General features: G+C 36.7%; 1 protein-coding gene across 2 annotated transcripts; it reads right to left on the reverse strand.

The window, feature by feature from the left end:
- Nucleotides 1–302: 302 nt before the first annotated feature.
- LOC106878560 (uncharacterized) lies at nt 303–9543 on the reverse strand. Of its 2 annotated transcripts, none has more exons than XM_052977314.2 (2): nt 9366–9543; nt 303–3329 (listed from the first exon to the last, which is right to left on the reverse strand). In XM_052977314.2, exon 2 carries the CDS (start codon nt 2916–2918, stop codon nt 966–968), a length of 1953 nt encoding a protein of 650 aa, XP_052833274.1. In that variant the 5' UTR covers nt 2919–3329; nt 9366–9543; the 3' UTR covers nt 303–965. The 2 variants fall into 2 exon arrangements, with proteins under 2 accessions (XP_052833274.1, XP_089200134.1); XM_089344008.1 differs by having other exon boundaries at nt 9414–9519.
- Nucleotides 9544–19867: the final 10324 nt, after the last annotated feature.

Raw genomic sequence — 19867 nt, forward strand, 5'->3', positions numbered from 1 at the left:
AAGTGTTTAGTTACAAAAAAATTAATTCTCAATCTGCCGTTCAAAGGGAAAAGATCTGTTTTCAGTATCTAATAAAAAAAATTTCTTTTTTGTGAAATTTCACTTCTTATAACCTTATTTTAACTTTGTTAAAGTGATTAATTATGCTTAATCATAATTTTTTCTTTTTTTTTTTGTCCCCAGTAAATATTTTTCACATCATTCAGAAGGTCACTGATTGGTATAGCAAAAAATAATTCTGGAGACATAAACAAACAGCAAATGCTTTGAAAATAAAAAGTAAAATATAGACAAGCAACAGATGAATGTGTTGAAAGGCTTTATTAATTATGACTCTTCCCAAATATAATATTGGTTTCAAAAGACAGTAAACAAATTCAAAATCTGGAGGAAATTACTTTTATTAAAAATATCACAGAAATAAGTAATCACAACAGTGTTTAGTTATGTTAATATAAAATACGGTGTGAGGAGGCTTACAGTTATGTCTCCTTTCTATTGTGAATATATTTAGTTATAGATGGTGTTTTTTTTTTTATTTTCACAGAAAAGGTAACTAGAAGAGGTTGGCATCATTAGAAGTTCAACCAGCTGTAAAAGACTACCTTAGAAAGAGAGCCATGACGAATGGCTTCGTTGTTGCATGGATAAAGTCCACAAAGCTAAGCCCACCTCACATCAGGAGGAACTTAAAATGTTTGATGATGTGTTAAGAATTTTCACTGATACAGTTACACTTCTGTAGGAATACATACATGTCCAGTTAAGCTACATCTTTGAGAGAATGATTTACTGCAAATGTCACAGTGATGTGGCTTCTACCTAGCATGAACACATTTGTGTATTCTTAAATTACTACTTCAAGAGAATGTCTTCCTACAAATATCACATTTATATGGCTGCTCTCCTGTTAAGGTACTACTTTGAGGGAATGATTTACCACATATACTACAATGGTGTGGCTTCTATCCTGTGTGAACACGTTTATGTATTCTTAACTTACTACTTTCAGAGAATGATTTACTGCAAATATCACAATGATAAGGTTTTTCTCCTGTATGAATACGTTTATGTATTATTAAGGTACTTTTTACAGAGAATGATTTACTACAGATATCACACTGGTATGGCTTCTCTCCTGTGTGAATACGTTTGTGGTAAATTAAGGTACTATTTACAGTAAATGATTTACCACAGATATCACACTGATATGGCTTCTCCCCTGAATGAATGCGTTTGTGTGTTATTAAATTACTACTTTGAGAGAATGATTTACTACAAACATTACAGTGAAATGGCTTCTTTCCTGTATGAATACGTTTATGTATAGTTAACTCACTACCTCCAGAGAATGATTTACCACAGATATCACATTGGTATGGCTTCTCTCCTGTATGAGTACGTTTGTGTAGAGTTAACTCACCACTTCCACAGAATGATTTACCACAGAAAATACACTGATATGGCTTCTCTCCGGTATGAATACGTTTGTGCTTAGTAACATTACGAATTTGAGAGAATGACTTACCACAGATATCACATTGGTATGTCTCTCCTCTTACATGAACCTGTTTGTGTGCTGTTAAGTGAATACTTTCAGAAAATGATTTGCCACAGATAACACAGCGATATGGTTTTTCTCCTGTATGAATACGTCTATGTGTCGTTAAGCTACTACGTACAGAGAATGATTTACCACAGATATCACACTGATATGGCTTCTCTCCTGTATGGATACGTTTGTGTCGTTTTAAGTTAAGACTTGCAATAAATGATTTACCACAGATATCACATTGATATGGCTTCTCTCCTGTATGAATACGTTTGTGTAGTTTTAAGCTATGAATTACAGAAAATGATTTACCGCAGATATCACACCGATACGGCTTCTCTCCTGTATGGATACGCTTGTGTACAGTCAAGTTAACAATTTGGGAGAATGATTTATTACAGATATCACACTGATATGGCTTATCTCCTGTATGAATTCGTTTGTGAGTAGTTAAGGTTGTATTTCGAGTAAATGATTTACCACAGATATCACAACGATACCGCTTCTCTCCTGTATGAAGACGTTTGTGGCCAGTTAATTCACTACTTCCATAGAATGATTTACCACAGATTTCACAGTGATAAGGCTTCTCTCCTGTATGAATACGATGGTGTTTAGTTAAGTCATTACCTTGACTGAATGATTTACCACAAATATCACAGTGATATGGCTTCTCTCCTGTATGAATACGCTTGTGAGCAGTTAAGTAACCTTTTTGAGAGAATGATTTACCACAGACATCACAATGAAATGGCTTCTCTCCTGTATGTACACTTTGGTGAGAAGTTAAAGTACATTTTGCAGAAAATGATTTACCACAGATACCACAATGATATGGCTTCTCTCCTGTATGACTACGTTTATGTGTAATTAAGTCACCACTGCCAGGGAATGATTTACCACAGATATTACAGTGATATGGCTTCTCTCCTGTATGAATTCGCTTGTGTTTTGTTAGGTTACCGTTCCGAGAGAATGATTTACCACAGACATCACAGCAATATGGTTTCTCTCCTGTATGAACACGTTTGTGTACTGTTAAGTGACCAGTTTCAGTGAATGATTTGCCACAGATATCACACTGATGTGGCTTCTCTCCTGTATGTACATGTTTATGCGTGGTTAAGCTACTACGTACAGAGAATGATTTGCCACAGATATCACACTGATATGGCTTCTCTCCTGTATGTACACGTACATGTGTTGTTAGGCTACTACGTACAGAGAATGATTTGCCACAGATATCACAGCGATATGGCTTCTCACCTGTGTGAATAAGTTTATGGTTAGCTAGATTGCCCTTTTGAGAGAATGACTTTTTACAGATATCACAGTTGTGTGATAGTTTTCTTGTATCTTTAGGCATGGCTTCAGGCAAAGAATCAATTCCTTAATTTTCTTACTGTTTTACAAAATTTTTCTCCTCAAATCCCAATATGTGTATACATATTTCTCTCTCTATATATATATATTTGTTGCAATTTTTGCTTTTATAATTTATTCATTACAAAGTTTTTCAACTTCAATATTTCTCTCCAGTGTTATCTTTATCTAACAATGCTTGAAAATTTGCCCAAGTTCAATTTGCACACACATTTTGTACACATTCCAGATTATAATGTACAGAAATGTTGCTAATAATCTCAGTTCACAGCAAATATGTAACTGGAACTCTATGATAAATTTATAGACACAGTGTTAAATATCTGTCCCATAAAGTATTTTCATTCAGTCTTCAAAAGATGCATCTTCTGCTATGCCAGTGTCATCTGATATTCTGAAATAACAAATAAACAACACTTTAAGATACAGAGGCTACTTAAAGAATAGATTCAAATTTATAACATTTCTATAAAGATAAATTGAAGAAATAAAGATTTATGATAACTGAATGTTTTAATTCACTAAAATTTACATCACAAAACTCTCTGTGAAGCTTACATATTAGCAAACAAGAGCTACACCTTCACATTGTGCAAGCATTATATATATTGGTTTCAAATTTTGGTACAAGGCCTGCAATTTCGAGGTGTGGGGGGGGCAAGTTGATTACATAGACCCCAGTACTCAAATAATACTTATTTTATCAACCCTGAAAGGATGACAGGCACAGTTGACCTCAGCAGAATTTACTAACATTATAATAAACAATAGAATTGTAGACAATAGCCTTCTCTCTCCAGAAATATAACTTGACATAGTTATTTAGCCCTAGGTCAGCTCTGATTGAGCAAACCTGATTAAAAACATTCTGTCCATGAACATCCAATCTTTTTCACTAGCATTATCCAATATAGATCTCAATTTTTAAGAATGAAATGTGTAATTTGAGGGAAATGTAGCTGCTATTTTTATTATGTTGTGCAGCTACATAGAGCTTCTGGATGGTTCATAGTTGCTATTTAGCCCAAGGTTAATCTTGAATACGTTACTTTATGATCAAAATAAGATTTTTTCACAGATCTTATGAATATTATGACAGATCAGTCAAACATAAAAACATTGATGAATAAAGAAAAGACAACCAAAAAAGAGAAAACAACATTAACAATAAATATGACAGGCATGGCTGTGCAGTTAAGAAGTTTGTTCATTTAGTTTCAGGTTCAGTCCCACTGTGCAGTACCTTCAGGAAGGCTTTTCTCCAATAACCCCAGGTCAAGCAAAAACATCTGAGTAGTACAAGTAATAGGTAAAGCCTAAAAGAAGACCACCTTATATGAATGTGCCTCTGTGTGTATGTGTGTGTTCGTTTTGGTCTTCATATCACATGACAGTTGTAAACAATTACCACAATGTTGTTTGTTTCCAACTGTCCAGACAGATAAGAAATATTGACTTAGTTGGAGACAGAAGGTTAATATATACACACACACACATGCATATACATATGCCCATGATGGGCTTCTATCTACCAAATCTGCTCATGGAGTTTCAGTTGGCCCAGGGTCACAGTGTAAGACATTTCTCCAAGATGCCATGCAGTGGGACTGAGTAAAGAACCACATGATAACTACACAGTCATGTAAGCTACTCAAATGGTATTATTCTGTTTATCAATTTTTCATATAAAATGAATTATTTATTACTAATCTCATTATTATTTAATACTAAATTTACTTAGGTATGTATATATTTATTGAATTCAGTTCACTTGAAATATGATGATAATGCCCTGTATTTGTGTTGGCCACTCCTGACAGCCAGAATTTCCAAATAGTATATGCCATGTACAGGAATGCTATTAATAAAGTAAGAGTTAGCAATGAGTACAGAGACGAATTTAGCGTACAAGTAAGTCTTCAGCAAGGCCCAGTCCTCATCCCCTCCTAGTCATCATTGTCCTCCTGGCCATAACAGACAAATTTAAGACTGGAAGCCCATAGGAAATACTATATTCTAATGGTTTGCTCTCATAGCTGAATCTGTAACAGAACTAGAAAAGAAATTCAAGGTGTGGAATCAAAGGGTCTTAAAATTAATGTGACAAAGACCAAGGTATTAGAAAGCAAGAAATCAGACAGGACCCTACTCACTTAAAGTAAGAGGCCCTGCTCGATACATAGCAAAGATATGGGCAAAAATTCCATTTGGTGTACCCAGTACAAGTTATGGACACAGAAGAGGTGCAGTGAAATAGTAGGAAGGTTAACACAGAAAGTAGTTTGTATGTGGAAGATGCACAGGAGACATAAGGTCTACAGATATATAGAAAATTAGTTTCCTCAAATGCCCCAGAGGCTCTAAAGAAAGTGGATAATTTCTGCTACCTAGGTGACCTAATTAGCAGTGAAGGACATACCAAAATTGTAGTAGTTAGATTAAGAATAGGATGGAGAAAGTTCAGACAGTTTTTACCTCTGTTGGTCTCTCTCTCTCTCTAAGTGAAAAGACAATTGTATGATGCATGTGTAGAAACAGCAATGTTACAGTGTCCCACATGAGACTTTTATGACAACTTTCTAGAAGAATGCAACTTGCTTCATTAAACTTCAAAGAGATATTTTGAGGGTTTAGATTATGATCATGTAGATTAAAGTTCAAGGAAAATTTTTAGGAGGATTTTCTGATCCTTCTCAATCTCACCTCATCTTTGTTATCAATTTCCCTGTCTCTACTATTTCACTTTTTTCTTTTCTTAAGATTTATATTTGAAACACCAACACTTCATCTTTGAAAATGCATTTTTACAAAACGTCATTTTTAAATGAGTGTTATAAGGAAAGAAAGTCAGGGTGTGACACCAAAATGTAGATGTGCCTAAAGCAGAAGGGACTACATGAAAACGCTACACTCTCCCAAATTTATAAATAAATCATTATTGTTATACAAATGATTAATTAACCCTTCAGGATACTGTCAGATGTAATGCTTATTTATTAACATTGTTTTGAATTAAATCATGCATCACATGGTAGCTTTGAAATTTCAATGATCTAATTGTTTATATTTAGAATGACATTGTAGGATAGGTGTGAGAGACTGAATCTGGCTGGTTTGATCAGAGAACAGGTAGAATATTTGGACCAGATATGACTGGTTTAGATGCTGAAGGATTAAACTGATTTAATAAACGTTTTCTGGTATATTCTAGACATGAAACAGCAAACCTTAGAATTTTTGAAAACATTCAGAGATTCCACATACATGGTGTAAATAATACTTTTATGAGACAATGAAGTAAGTGTCTTCTGCTATAGCCTTGGGCCGACTGAAGGCATGTGACTGAATGTGGTAGGCGGAAGTTATCATGTGGGATACATTTAAATTTTTTTCCTCAAAAACAATTTCCTGCATAATATTTAGATGAGCTTTTATGCATAAGTAACTAAAGTGAACTCACTTTTATCTATCTTTAAAAACGTTCACCCATGAATCCATTTGTATTCTTATGCAAAATTTGTTTAAATATGGGCAAGGTTGCATAGCAATCTTGGTTTTCAATAAATTCTTAGCATTTATAAGACTTCGGTGGTGAATAGATTGTAATGCTGAGTCATTATGCTTAGTCATGAAGCAAATAATTAAGTTCTTCTTTTACTTTCACCCTTGTTGTTTTTGTTTTAGTGCGAGTTCTGCATGACTGCTAGTGGTATGTCATTCAAGAAAAGCTTCAAAGTTGTTCAGAAAAACAAGGAGAAATGGAGGAAAAATTTGGTGCAGTTCCAGCCCCATTCATCTACAGGTCATGTGCCTGTAGAAAAAGCCTCACTGGCCGGCAGAAGCTGAATGCCACTCAAGGAACAGATTGCTGGTTAGTACCAGTTTCTTGGGAAATCAATTAAAGGCAGAAAGGAGAGAGTGGCAGAATTATCAGGAGAGGTGACACTACTGTGGAGAGATAAACTGAATTTTCCAATCATTTCCAAGCAAGCAATACAGTCCAAGCTTGAAAATGTGCTTTATTTGTATGACAAATGCTCCAAGAAAGGAAAATTTGAGCCATTAGAAGAACTGTTCGATATCACCAAAGTCCACACGCAAGCAATACAAATGTTATAAATATTGTAGGTCTGTAAAATAAAGCTTATAAACGAGTTTGGTTCAGAAGGTGGACTTTTAATGATTTTTTGAAATTTGACAGTGAAAAAATGTGTTTTAGCCTTTGTGGTAAAATATCATTCCATATGTTAATACTGTTATAAATAAAGCTTTTCTGACAAATTGATACTCGACAAAAATGCATTTCATATATATATATCTAGGTGCAGGCTAGGCTGTGTGGTAAGAAGCTTGCCTCCCAACCACATGGAACTTTGGGCAAGTGTTTTCTACTACAGCCTCAAGTTGACCAATGCTTTGTATATTGAGAACCACTGCTTTAGATTATGATTATGTTGATGACATTTAGGAAAAAACTTCCTCGGTGGCATTCTCAACCCTGCCTTGGTTTTGTTGTTATCCGTTTCTGTAACTTTTTGTTTTTGTATAATCGTATGAATTCCTATGTTAGAACTTAAATTTGCAAGAATTTTCTGAAAATTTCAAAAGTAAAAAGTTATGAGAGTTTATATGGGGTGATCAAACCAGAATTCCACAGATAGTCTATTTTAATAGCATACTTGTCTGTTGGTAAATGTGTTTTCTCTTACACACGCACACACATGGACTTGCTTGGTGCAGAGAGAGAAGGGATTGAAAATTACAATCTTTTTTTTTGTTACTTAAAACCCAATAAACCATCACACCATAAAATGTGTTTCTGGAGAGAAAAATATTGAAAAACATCAATACATGTCAGAGCGACTATGAAACGAGGAAGGTACCAAGTGATCGTGGGATGTGCTAGAAACGGCAGCTAAGTCTTCTTAAAATCACATACCTTTTCTTTTGAAAATATGTTCAAAATTATTTTATGTTTATTTATTTGTTTTACCGAAAAGACTTCTCCCATCGTAGTGCAAAAAAAAAAAAAAACAATGGCCAAAATCGGTCTGGAGTGATGGAGGTTAAAATAAAAATCTAAACTTTTTTCACCATTCATCATTTCGAAGGCCGCAGTGAAAGAAAAACGGGCGGCGGGGGGGAAGACCATCAAAATAGAGAAACCGCAATTTATGCAAGCATCTTAGTTTGAAACTCCACCGACTTCCTTTCTACTGCATTGTCAAAAGGTAGAATCACAATTTTCACGCAAAGACATCTCGACTGAATTTAGTGTATCACACATGTCAAGTAAAATTAATTGAATATTTAAATCTCTCTCTCATCCATCCAATAGAAATGGCTCTGTCTGTATCCGTATCTCTCTCTCTCTCTCTCTAATATTATTAAAACTGCCCTTCTACTGCATATGGTAATTTCGTTGCTTTTCAAATCACATGAGTATCCTCTAAGGCCCACCCAGCAGCCACATTTAATTAAAACACGAATCATTACCAACTACTTCAAAGACCAAATTCATTGATGACACACGAAATATATATATATATATATCGTAAAGAAAATAGAGGAAGGGGGTCCGAATATTCCTCGCTGCTCCGACCCACAAAAACTATAAAAAAGGTCGGTTGCAGCGTGTTTGGAAGTCAGGTACCTTGATAACTCACGCAAAAAACAAGAAACTGACAAAAACATTATTTCCCAACAAAGGCAAGCGAGGTGTAAGGTCTATAAAACTCCGATGGCTTTCTGTCTCCTTTCTCTATACAGCTAGTCGTTTCCGACTGGTTTGGAGATCATTACCGAGCGGAATTCTGCTTTTTTAATTCGGGGAATTTTCAGAAAAATCTTGCGAATTTGTATTTCACACAAAGAATTCACATGACTAGGAAAAAATTTTTTTTTAATTTTTCAGAATCTTTTACACGTTTTTTCTTTTTTAATTTTAGCAAACATTTTCCGAAAATTCTAAAAAATGAAAAAATTATGAGTTACAAGAAAACTTAAAGCAGAGTTCCAACCATATTCGCTGATAATGTAAAAAAAAAAAAAAAAAAAAAAAAACTCCAGGGATGGAAGTAATCGAGGCATTCTCCCAAATTTCCCTCTGCTTTCCGGGGAATAAAAAGTCATTTGCGATATGTTCGGAGATCAGATTATTTAACACAAAAAAAGAAAAAGAGAAACGAGGAAAGCTGATTCATTTCCACGAGAAATGTTCTAAAAATTGACTCCATTTACAAATACATCATTCTTTTAACGTGATTGATTAAGATTGATTGAAGATTGACAATTAAATGCGATTAAAGTACCGTTATGTTGTAGCGGCGATCGTTGACCACAAACGTGTTTCACAACTTAAATGTATGAATACGTGTGTGTACATATATGCATGTATACACACAATTATACACATGTATGTATATCTTACCTTTTGTGGCATATAAATCTATAGTTAGTGCAAAATAGGTTTAATCACCCCAAATCTTCCGAAGATAATACAAAAGGTTTCGGCAGCATCAAGCAATATGGCTGCAGCAGAAACGGAAGTACTAACTGTCATGTGACAAACCTACAGCCGCAGTTATCTGACAAAAACAAAATAAAGTGCAATAAAATTAAAAAAATGTAATAGGTTTATGTAAATCACTATGGTTACCATCTGGCTATGGTATAATAGTAGTAGTGGGAGTTGTGTTGCTGTTTGTAGTTTTGACAGTTGTGGTAAGAGTCGTGATGGAGGTAGTTGTATTGTTTATAATAGTCGTAGTAGCCAATGTTGTTGTTCAGGCTATATTATTAGCATTATTCTGCGATTGAGAACTTAAAATCACTTCTTATATACATATATATATATATATATATATATATATATATATATATATATATATATATATATAGAAGGTTTAGATTTAGATTCAAGATTGAATATGGTACTTATGTTTAGGCACCAGAATATAGTATGGTATGGTATTATACAAAAACCATTCCAAAAAACTAGGTGATCAAAAAATCAAAATAAGCAACACGGATTTCTTTGAAATCCGTGTTGCTTATTTTGATTTTTTGATATATATATATATATATATATATATATCATCATCATTGTCATTTAGCATCCATTTTCCATGCTCGCATGGGTTAGATGATTTGAGTGGAATTGGTAAGCGAGAGAGTTGTAACAAGCTCCAGTCTGTGTCTGACATGGTTTCGACAGCTGGATGCACTTTCTAACACTGCCCACCCCAAGAGTGTAGTGGGTGCCTTTTACATGTCACCAGCATGGGTGCCCCTTACGTGTCCCTGGCATAATATTTTCTATGTGTCCCCATCATGTGTTACCTAATTACTGATTTATTGTGGACAGTCTAAAAGTAGGAATTTATGCTATGGATTGATATTTTGAATTTTTTTTTATAAAAGTGGAGCAAATACTACTAAGTAAAAGATAGCTTTTGTTCATAAAACATACATCCTTGATACACAGTGATATAAACCCTTGATAGGTAAAATACAGGGACATTTCACCTAGGTAGGCAAGAGCAACATTTTCATCTCATGGCAAAATATGCACCTAATTCAATAAAATTATAAAGGTTCATCTGATTACTATTCATAAAATGCAAATGTTTTATTTTTTTGTAGATTAGGTAGGCATAATTTGCCCCTGCTTTTCAATACCAGTATTTAAGCTATGCATAGTAATGCTGTAGTACACACATTGCATACATTATGTGCTATAAAGGCAGAAATAGATCTGCCTTCAACTCAGTCACGTGCCTGAGCTTTGTTTGTTTTTTGTGTGTTTTACTACATAACTGTCGCCAATGACACATGTACACCCACAAGTTTTTATGCCTGTACTATAATCCACTGAACTTTGAAGCTGTTCTGGAAATACAAGGGCCTATTTCTTTTCTTTTATTTTTTTATTTGTTTCAGTCATTTGACTCAGCCATGCTGGAGCACCGCCTTTAGTCAAACAAATCAACCCCAGGACTTATTCTTTGTAAGCCTAGTACTTACTCTATCAGTCTCTTTTCCCAAACTGCTAAGTTATGGGGACATAAACACACCAATATGGGTTGTCAAGTGATGGTGGGGGAGATAAACACAGCTACAAAAACATATACACACACACATATATATATATATATATATATATATATATATACAACAGGCTTCTTTCTGTTTCCATCTACCAAATCCATTCACAAGGCTTTGGCAGCCTGAGGCTTTAGTGGAAGACACTTGTCCAAGGTGCCATGCAATCTTCTTACCACACAGCCACACCTGTTTGTCAATAATTTTTTTTTAGTTTTTTGTAGATTTGACTTATCAACCTTTTTACCTAAAGTTTCAGTCTTTGAAATTGTTGCACTTGGAAATCTGAAGTCTTGTAATTCAGAGATTTTCATAATAATTTCTGATCCATATTCAAGGGGCACAAATTAAAGATTAGGATCATGTCCATGCTGGAATGGGTTGGACAGTGTGACCAGAGTTGGCAAGCCAGGGGGTTGCACCAGACACCAACCTTATTTGGCATGGTTTCCACAGCTAGATGCCCTTCCTAACACCAAATACTTTACAGTGTGTGCCGAATGCTTTTACATGACACCACATGAGCACTTTTATGTGGAACCACCATGGGTATTTTCCACAATTAGAAGGATTGGTGTTAACACTTCTGCTGTGGGGTACAAGTTTTTCTTGAGTACAGCCAGGCACCAGGTATCAATAAATATTTTATTTTTAAAAATCTAGGCTTTATATTCTTAAAGTACATCTACCTGCAGACGTACTTTAAGCTTATGTTAACATGCTGCAACAAAGATATTTTGAACCAAAAAAAGGACCAATCCCATAGTCAAACATAGTGTATTACTGTTGTTGTTGGCACTCCGCCACTTACGATGTCGAGGGTTCCAGTTGATCCGATCAACGGAACAGCCTGCTCGTGAAATTAACGTGCAAGTGGCTGAGCACTCCACAGACACGTGTACCCTTAATGTAGTTCTCGGGGATATTCAGCGTGACACAGTGTGACAATGCTGACCCTTTGAATTACAGGCACAACAGGAACAGGAAGTAAGAGTGAGAGAAAGTTGTGGTGAAAGAGTACAACAGGGTTCGCCACCATCCCCTGCCGGAGCCTTGTGGAGCTTTAGGTGTTTTCGCTCAATAAACACTCACAATGCCCGGTCTGGGAATCGGATCCTATGACCGCGAGTCCGCTGCCCTAACCACTGGGCCATTGCGCCTCCACAGTTGCTGTTAGTGTATTACTAGTGGAGTTGATATGAGCAACGATGCATTGTTTAATGTATATATCCCCATGAAGGTAGCAATGTGCAGGTGAGAACAAAAGATCAGGAAACTATGCTGGTCTTCTGGAGGACATCTGTCCTCAGTCATCTGGACTACAGCTATCAATGATGGTCATCCTAGTGTCAATTTCATAGCAGGATTCCAGGGTGTACAACAGTGTTACACCAAGAAGACTACCTCAATGAAACCGAAAGAATTACAATTCCATTCCCTGGAATGAAGATGGTAGAGTATGCAAGAGATATACATATGGAAGATCCTAGAGGGGCTGGCAGCAAACTTTTGGCACCAGAGTTGTACCAGCCCCCAAGCAGGATGCCATTGCACTGCTCTAAATGGCTGAACCATCATGTCTAGTGTAAGAAACAGGTACTGAAATAGCTTTGGATTCAAAGGCCCACAGCTTTTTAATATCTTGCCCAAAAAACATGGGAGATGTACAAGGAATGAGAGTAGATGTTTTAAAGAAACCGCTTGACATTCTCCTGTCCAAGATCCTCAATGAAACTACATCTCAGTCAGAAACTCAAACAAGGACAACAATGTCAAACTCATTCATTCACCAAAAAGACAACCACATAGGAATGACTATTCAAAAGGTGATGTTACTGACAGTGCCCCAGCATGGCCACTGCCTTCAGGTTGAAACATAAAAGAATACGCACCCACACACACACACATTGTTCAAATATACAGAAAACAAAAGACAAAGACCACTGTAGGAACAACAAGCATATGTATTAGTTTAACACTTGGGAAGAATAGAAAGTCTTCTACATTTTGAGCCTATGCCCTTTGAGAGAAAGGATTAAGAGGAAAAAAAAGGAAAGAGTGAGAAAAAAATTGTTTTGAAGGGATTAACAGTTCAACATTATATATATATGTATATATATATATATATATATATATATATATATATATATATATATATATATATATATATATATATACATATATATATATATATATATATATATATATATATATATATATATATATATATATGTATATGTATATGTATATATATATATATATATATATACATATATATATATATATATATATATATATATATATATATATATATATATATATATATATATATATATATATATTACACATATATCCATTGGATTGAGATCTGGTGTACGAGGAGGTCATGTGTCTGTGTGAACATGATCATGGAGATTGGTAGGCATCACATAAGTTATAGGATGTCACAGAATCTTGTCAGAAGGTGTTTGGCAGCTCAGTATACAGTAAAGTTTTGTGGTGCCTTGCTGTACTCAAGATAACCTGTACTCCACAGCAGAAATGTTAAGGCTGTTCCCCTGGTGGTGAAGATTGATCAGCAAGAGTCCTGCGCCAGTATCACATAAAAAGCACTCGTGCCAGTGTCACATAGCAGCACTCAGTACACTCTGTAAAGTGGGTGGCATTCGAAAGGCCATCCAGCCATAGAAATCAAGCCAAATCAGACTGGAATCTAGTGCTGCTCTCCAGTTAGCCAGCTCTGGTCAAACTGTCCAACACATGCCAGCATAGACAATAGACATTAAAAGATGACGATGATGTAGTGTACCCTCGAGTGAAATTCCTCTCCCCTTTATTATATATTCGTGCATACAAACATAGCAGATAACAGCTAACCTTTGGCTGCTAATATATATGGGAATTGGACAATAAGCATATGCCAGTGTTAATGGTGGTTCCAGAAATTTCGAGCTGGAAACTACAGCCTAGAAGACAAGCCTCGTTCTTGAAAATCTGTAGAGCTTATCAAGGATGTCCTGCAAACCCTGGTGGAACAAAATCCCATCATAGCTGTTGAGGAACTAACAGAGAAGCTTGGATTTGGTCATTCAACCAGTCATTCAGGTCAGCTCTAGAAGAAAAACGACTATCTTTGGTTTCAAGACGGAAGGTGCTTTTCCATCAAGATAACACTTGGCCACATACAGTGAGGATGACATTCCAAAGGCTGGAACAGTTTGAAAGGGAAATGATGCACCACCCACCATATTTGCCAGCCATTAATCCATCTGATAATCATTTATTCTGCAGTCTTCAAAATCATTTGGATGGAAAAAATATGAATTCTGTAGATGAGGTCAGAACAGTAATGGAGGAGTACCTTTCATCATGGTCAAGTGAATTTTGGAAGAGGAGCCTTACGCACCTACCAGATAGATGTATATATATATATATATATATATATATATATATATATACATCTATACACACCTAACACTCTACACACACATATATATATATATATATATATATATATATATACATACACAGCAGAAGTGTAAATGCTGCTCCCCCTGCTGAACAGGATGGGCGTTCTAGAGCCCCGTGCCAGTGCCATGTAAAAAGCACCTGCGCTGGCGCCACGTATAGGCACTCATGCCAGTACCACGAAAAAGTACTCAGCACACTCTGTACGGTGATTGGCGTTAGGAAGGGCATCCAGCCTTAGAAACGAAGTCAAATCAGACTAGAACCTTGTGCAGCTCTCCTGCTTGCCAGTTATGGTCAAACTGTCCAACCCAAGTCAGTATGGAAAACAAACTTAAAGGATGATTATGATACTTTGTAAACATGTTTGTCAATGGTGTAGATTAAGTAATGTTTATGTTTCAAATGTAATCTTGAAAATACTTGTGAAAGTATCACAGTTATGGAAATTGATAACAAAGCTTGGGTGGGGTTGAGAAGGATTAGAAATACCTCAAAAATTATTTTGTTCTCAATCTAGTGATGATAATCATAATCTAGACCCTCGAAAAGTTTACCTCCACAAAGATTGATTAAAAAATATCTATTCTTCAGAAATTTACAACAAAACAGTCTGGTGCAGGGCACTAAAATATAATAATGCTTCATATCATTTCTATACAGTCCCCTCTATTCTGTACTGTTTCTGTACAAATTATACAACTTTACTGTATTCCTCTGTATGGAAAAGCCAAAATTTGTAACTTAACATATTTAATGAGTGAAACATTTAAAAGTTAATAAGGAATAAATACACAACAAATTGGGGAAGTGATATTCAACGGAAAACCATGTGTCGGATTATCAGGAAGAGGAGTTTCTTTATCAAAGGAAATGTGAAGGGCAAAGAAGTTGGAAGTGAAAGTGTAAAAACTGAAATTTCTGGAAATAGGCACCGGCATGGCTGTGTGGTACGAAGGAGGCCCCAACCCCCGAAACCTCTAAAAGGAAGAAGAAAAGAAAGAGAGATGGGAAGTGGCCGGTGGACGTTTATGTGCCGCCGACCGAACCAGTCACCCCTCCGGAAGGAAATGTACCATCGGAGAGGGAGGTCCTGTCAGCGGGAGTTGTGCCGCTGGCGGGACAAGGTGAGATCCCTCCCCCTGAGGAGGAGGAGGAGTGTCTCCTCCTGTACCTCAGAGGTGGAGAGGTGGAAGAACGTTTAAACTTTGAATATATAGAGAGGTTCGTCTCGGCCTGCGAGAGCAGTTCGAGGTGGCCCCAGCAGTGGTAACCAACAGCGTCCGTGCTAGGGTGGAGGCCGATTGTGGCGGCCGCTCATATGTGTGCATCAGCACGGAGGCTGAGATGAATATGGAGAGCTGCCTGCGTGCAGCGGAGGGGCCTACTTGAAAGGCATTGATGGGCGCCGGTGACCCTCCCATTTTTCATTTTTTTATGTTATCACCCTCATCTCATTAATGTCCGTGTCCAGCCCAGAGTCTCTTTACGTTTGTCTGTCCTTGTTTGTCCCCTCTTTGTAAGGCCTTAATGGCCAATATTTAACGAAATAAAGAAGCTTGCTTCCCAACGACATGGTTCCTAGTCCAGTCCCACTGACTGGCACCTTGGGCAAGTGCCTTCTACTATAGTCTCGGGTCGACCAAAGCCTCGTGAGTGGATTTGGTAAACGGAAACTGAAAGAAGTTCGTCATATATATATATATATATATATATATATATATATATATATATATATATATATATATATATGTGTGTATGTCTGTGTGTGTGTGCATCTTTGTGCCTGTGTTTGTCCCCCCATCATCTCTTAACAAGTGTTGGTGTGTTTATGTTCTGATTAAATGAAGCAATATTCAAGTAATTTCCATCATGTGAATATTGAAAAAGAAATAAAAGATTAAATGATTTCGGTGGTGACTATGGCAGCTGATTTATATCCCTGCTAGCGATATAAACAAGAGTGCATTTTGCTCCCAAAAGCCTAAATGAGAGTTTCTTCCGAGGTTACTTCCACAGTATTCTGTGCACTAGTACAACATCCACTTTTAAATGGGGATAAAACTTAACTTTTGGTATTAACACTACTTCTGTTGCTAATAATTGTGTGTGTGCACGCGTGCACGTGCCTTTTTGCATTCGCATGTTTCAATTGATAATGAGTGTCACCATTTGAACAGCCACTTTTTCAGGTTTGCCTGGGTCAGACAGAATCCACAGAGGTGGAATTTTACCAAATGCTCTTCCTGTTCTTCTTACAACAAGATGCTCTTCCTGTTTCCAAGCAAGATAATTTTTCCTCATGTCTCGACATGTTTTCATAGCATGTTGGAAACAAATGATGTGATGATGCTTATTTGCTACTATCATGTGATATCAAGACAAGATGACACAAAAACACAGCAGTCTTCTTTTGCTTTGCGTCAATCAAAATTCACTTGCATTTCTTTGGCTGGCCTTTGGATGTGGAAGGAAAGACTTGCCCAAGATTCAACACAGTAGTACTAAACTTGAAATCATGTGGTTGGGAAGCAAATCCCTTAAACATACAGTCATGCCAGTTATAATTATTGTTTATGTTATTTTCTCCTCAATGTTTTTTGCTTGTCATGAAAATTGTAGGAGCTTTGAAAACGGCTTGATTTTGATCCTCGCTTGCTATCTGGTCAAATAACATACCAGCAGCTACATTAGTCTTAAAAATTAAAAATTGTATTTAAGGATCCCATGAATAGTCAGAGATTTAGAGACATTTTAACAGAAGCATTTAATGAAAAGGAGGAGGAGGAGTTACAGACTTGTAATATAGAGCATAACTGGAAGTTCTTACGGACCAAATTTGTGGTTAGTGCAAAGTCCCAACCAGGCCTATTGTGATGTGATAGAACAATGTAGTTGATAAGGCCATTAGAGAAAAGAAATGGGCTTTGAAGGACTGGAAGGGTAGCAGTAGCTAGAAGGGAAGCTAGGAAGCAGGTATACTTAGCCAGAGATGAAGCAGAAAGGAAGAAGTTTGCCAATGTTGTGCAGTTTGAGGACCAGCGGTTTGAAGTGTTTCAATTTGCAAGACAGTGTGCCAAGGAAAACTATGATGTTGGAGAGAACTGTGTTCGCATGGATGATGGTTCACTTGCAATTAGTGACACTGCAAAGAAAGGGGCTTGGAAGTGCCAATATGAAAGGCTACTAAATGTACAGAACTCATGGGAGAAGGTGAGTCTGTCCACTGTGGATCCAATAGAGGGACCAGCAATCCGAATAGACAGCAGCATGGTAGATAAAACCATGAAGGATATGAAAACCAGGAAATTCCCCGGCCCATCAGGGATCACCGCTGAGATGCTTAAAATATCAGGCAGTGTGAGTTATGCTCTAGTTACCCATATAGTTAATCAGATTGTACACGAAGGAGTCATACCCAATGACTAGTGTAGCAATATCATCGTTAACTGCTACAAAGGTAAAGGTGATGCCGTAGTCAGAAATAATTACTGAAATATCAAATGATGAAAGTTACGGAGAAGGCCATAGCCCAACTAATTTGGAAGAGTTAGTCTAGATGAGATGCAGTTTGTTTTTGCGCCGGGGAGAAGCACCACTGATGCTATATTTCTGATAAAGCAGCCTTTGATAGGGTACCCTGCTTCCTTATTTGGTGGTCAATGCGGAAACTAGGAATAGACGAGTGGTCAGTGAGAGCTGTACAAGGATACTGTCAGCAAGGTGAGGGTGGGCAACGAGTATAGCAATGAATTCAGAGTACAAGTAGGAGTTCTCCAAGGATCAGTCTTCAGCCCCCCACCCTTGTTCATCATAGTCCTCCAGGCGATAACATAGAAATTTAAAACATGCTGCCCCTGGAACCTCCTCTGTGCTGATGACCGTGTTCTTATAGCCGAATCACTTCAGAGGAAGGTGAACAGGGAAAATAGTTTTTGTGTATGGAAGGCGCACAGGTACAATAAACACTAAAAATGTACAGAAAATAGACTCCATCAAATTCTAGGCAGGAAAGCTTGAAGTAGCTGATAGCTTCCATTATCTAAGTGACCAAGTCAGTAGCAGAGGTAGATGCTCTGAGAGCATAGCTATTAGAATACGATTAGGCTGGTCAAAGTTCAGAGAGCTCCTACCTCTATTGGTAATAAAGGGTCTCTCCCTCAGAGTGAAAGGCAGATTGTATGATACCTGTGTGTGAACAGCCATGCTACACAGTAGTGTAACGTGAGCTGTGACCACTGAGGAAATATGTAGGCTTGAAAGAAATTAAGCTAGTATACTTTGCTGGATGTGCAATATCAGTGTGCATGTACGACAGAGTGTCGATGTCTTGAGAGAAAAGCTGGACATAAGAGGCATCAGATGTGATGTGCAAGAGAGATGACTGTGCTGATATGGGCATGTGATGCATGTGGGTGAGGACAGCTGTGTAACAAAAGTGCTGATCTCTTATTGTAGAGGAAACTTGAGGAAGAGTTATATCCAGGAACATATGGGGTGATGTGGTGAAACATGATCTTTGAACGTTGCCCCTCACAGAAGAAATGATAAGTGGCTGAGACTTTTGTAGTATGCCATGCTTGAAAAAACTCAAGTTAAGTGAAACCGTAGTTGTGGCTGATGCCGGTGTCATGTAACAGGTACCCATGTTGGTGGCTCATAAAAAGCACCCAGCCGTAGAAACCATACTAAATTAGATTGGAACCTGGTGCAGCTCTCCGATTTATCAGTTTCAATCAAATCGCTTAACCCATGTCAGCATTGAAAGCAGACACTAAATGATGATGATGTAGTCCTAGATATACAATACTAGAGAGAAAGAATGGGTGTTCATGGATGTTATTGTCCACTATTCTGGAATCTAAGCTTTATACAAGATTCTGTAATGTAAATTTAATAAACTGAAAAGTTGTTCAAGAAAATGTTTGTTTCTGCAGTTTAGCTCTGTAGACATGCTATAAAGTTTCCACGATTGAATCTATATTTTCTAAGTATATCTATACCTTATAGAGATAGTTTCTATATCTTACACTGTTATTTTTTTTACTATTTCAGAATATCAGAGGACATGACATAAGAGAAGATGCATCTTCAAAACATACCATATTTTAAAGACTGCAGAATAGATATTCAAAACTATTTTCATAAATCTATAGTAGAATTCCTATAAAATACTTGCTCTGAATTGAGACTATTAGCAAAACAAAATTTCTAGAGTGTGTACAAAATGAGCATGTATGTCCTAATAAAGCTTGGATAAATTTTCTTAGGATTTGTTGGATAAAAGTAACATTAGACAGAAAGAGAGCAGCTGAAACGATTGGTTCGGAATAAACAAAAATTTGAAAATTCGCCCCAATC

Source organism: Octopus bimaculoides, chromosome 28, assembly GCF_046866305.1.
Source record: "Octopus bimaculoides isolate indiv1 chromosome 28, ASM4686630v1, whole genome shotgun sequence".
In the NCBI taxonomy this organism is placed as follows: domain Eukaryota; kingdom Metazoa; phylum Mollusca; class Cephalopoda; order Octopoda; family Octopodidae; genus Octopus; species Octopus bimaculoides.

What these genes read in the sequence shown, in the direction of transcription:
- LOC106878560 (XM_052977314.2), bottom strand. Translation starts at nt 2,918, where the DNA reads ATGCCTAAAGATACAAGAAAACTATCACACAACTGTGATATCTGTAAA.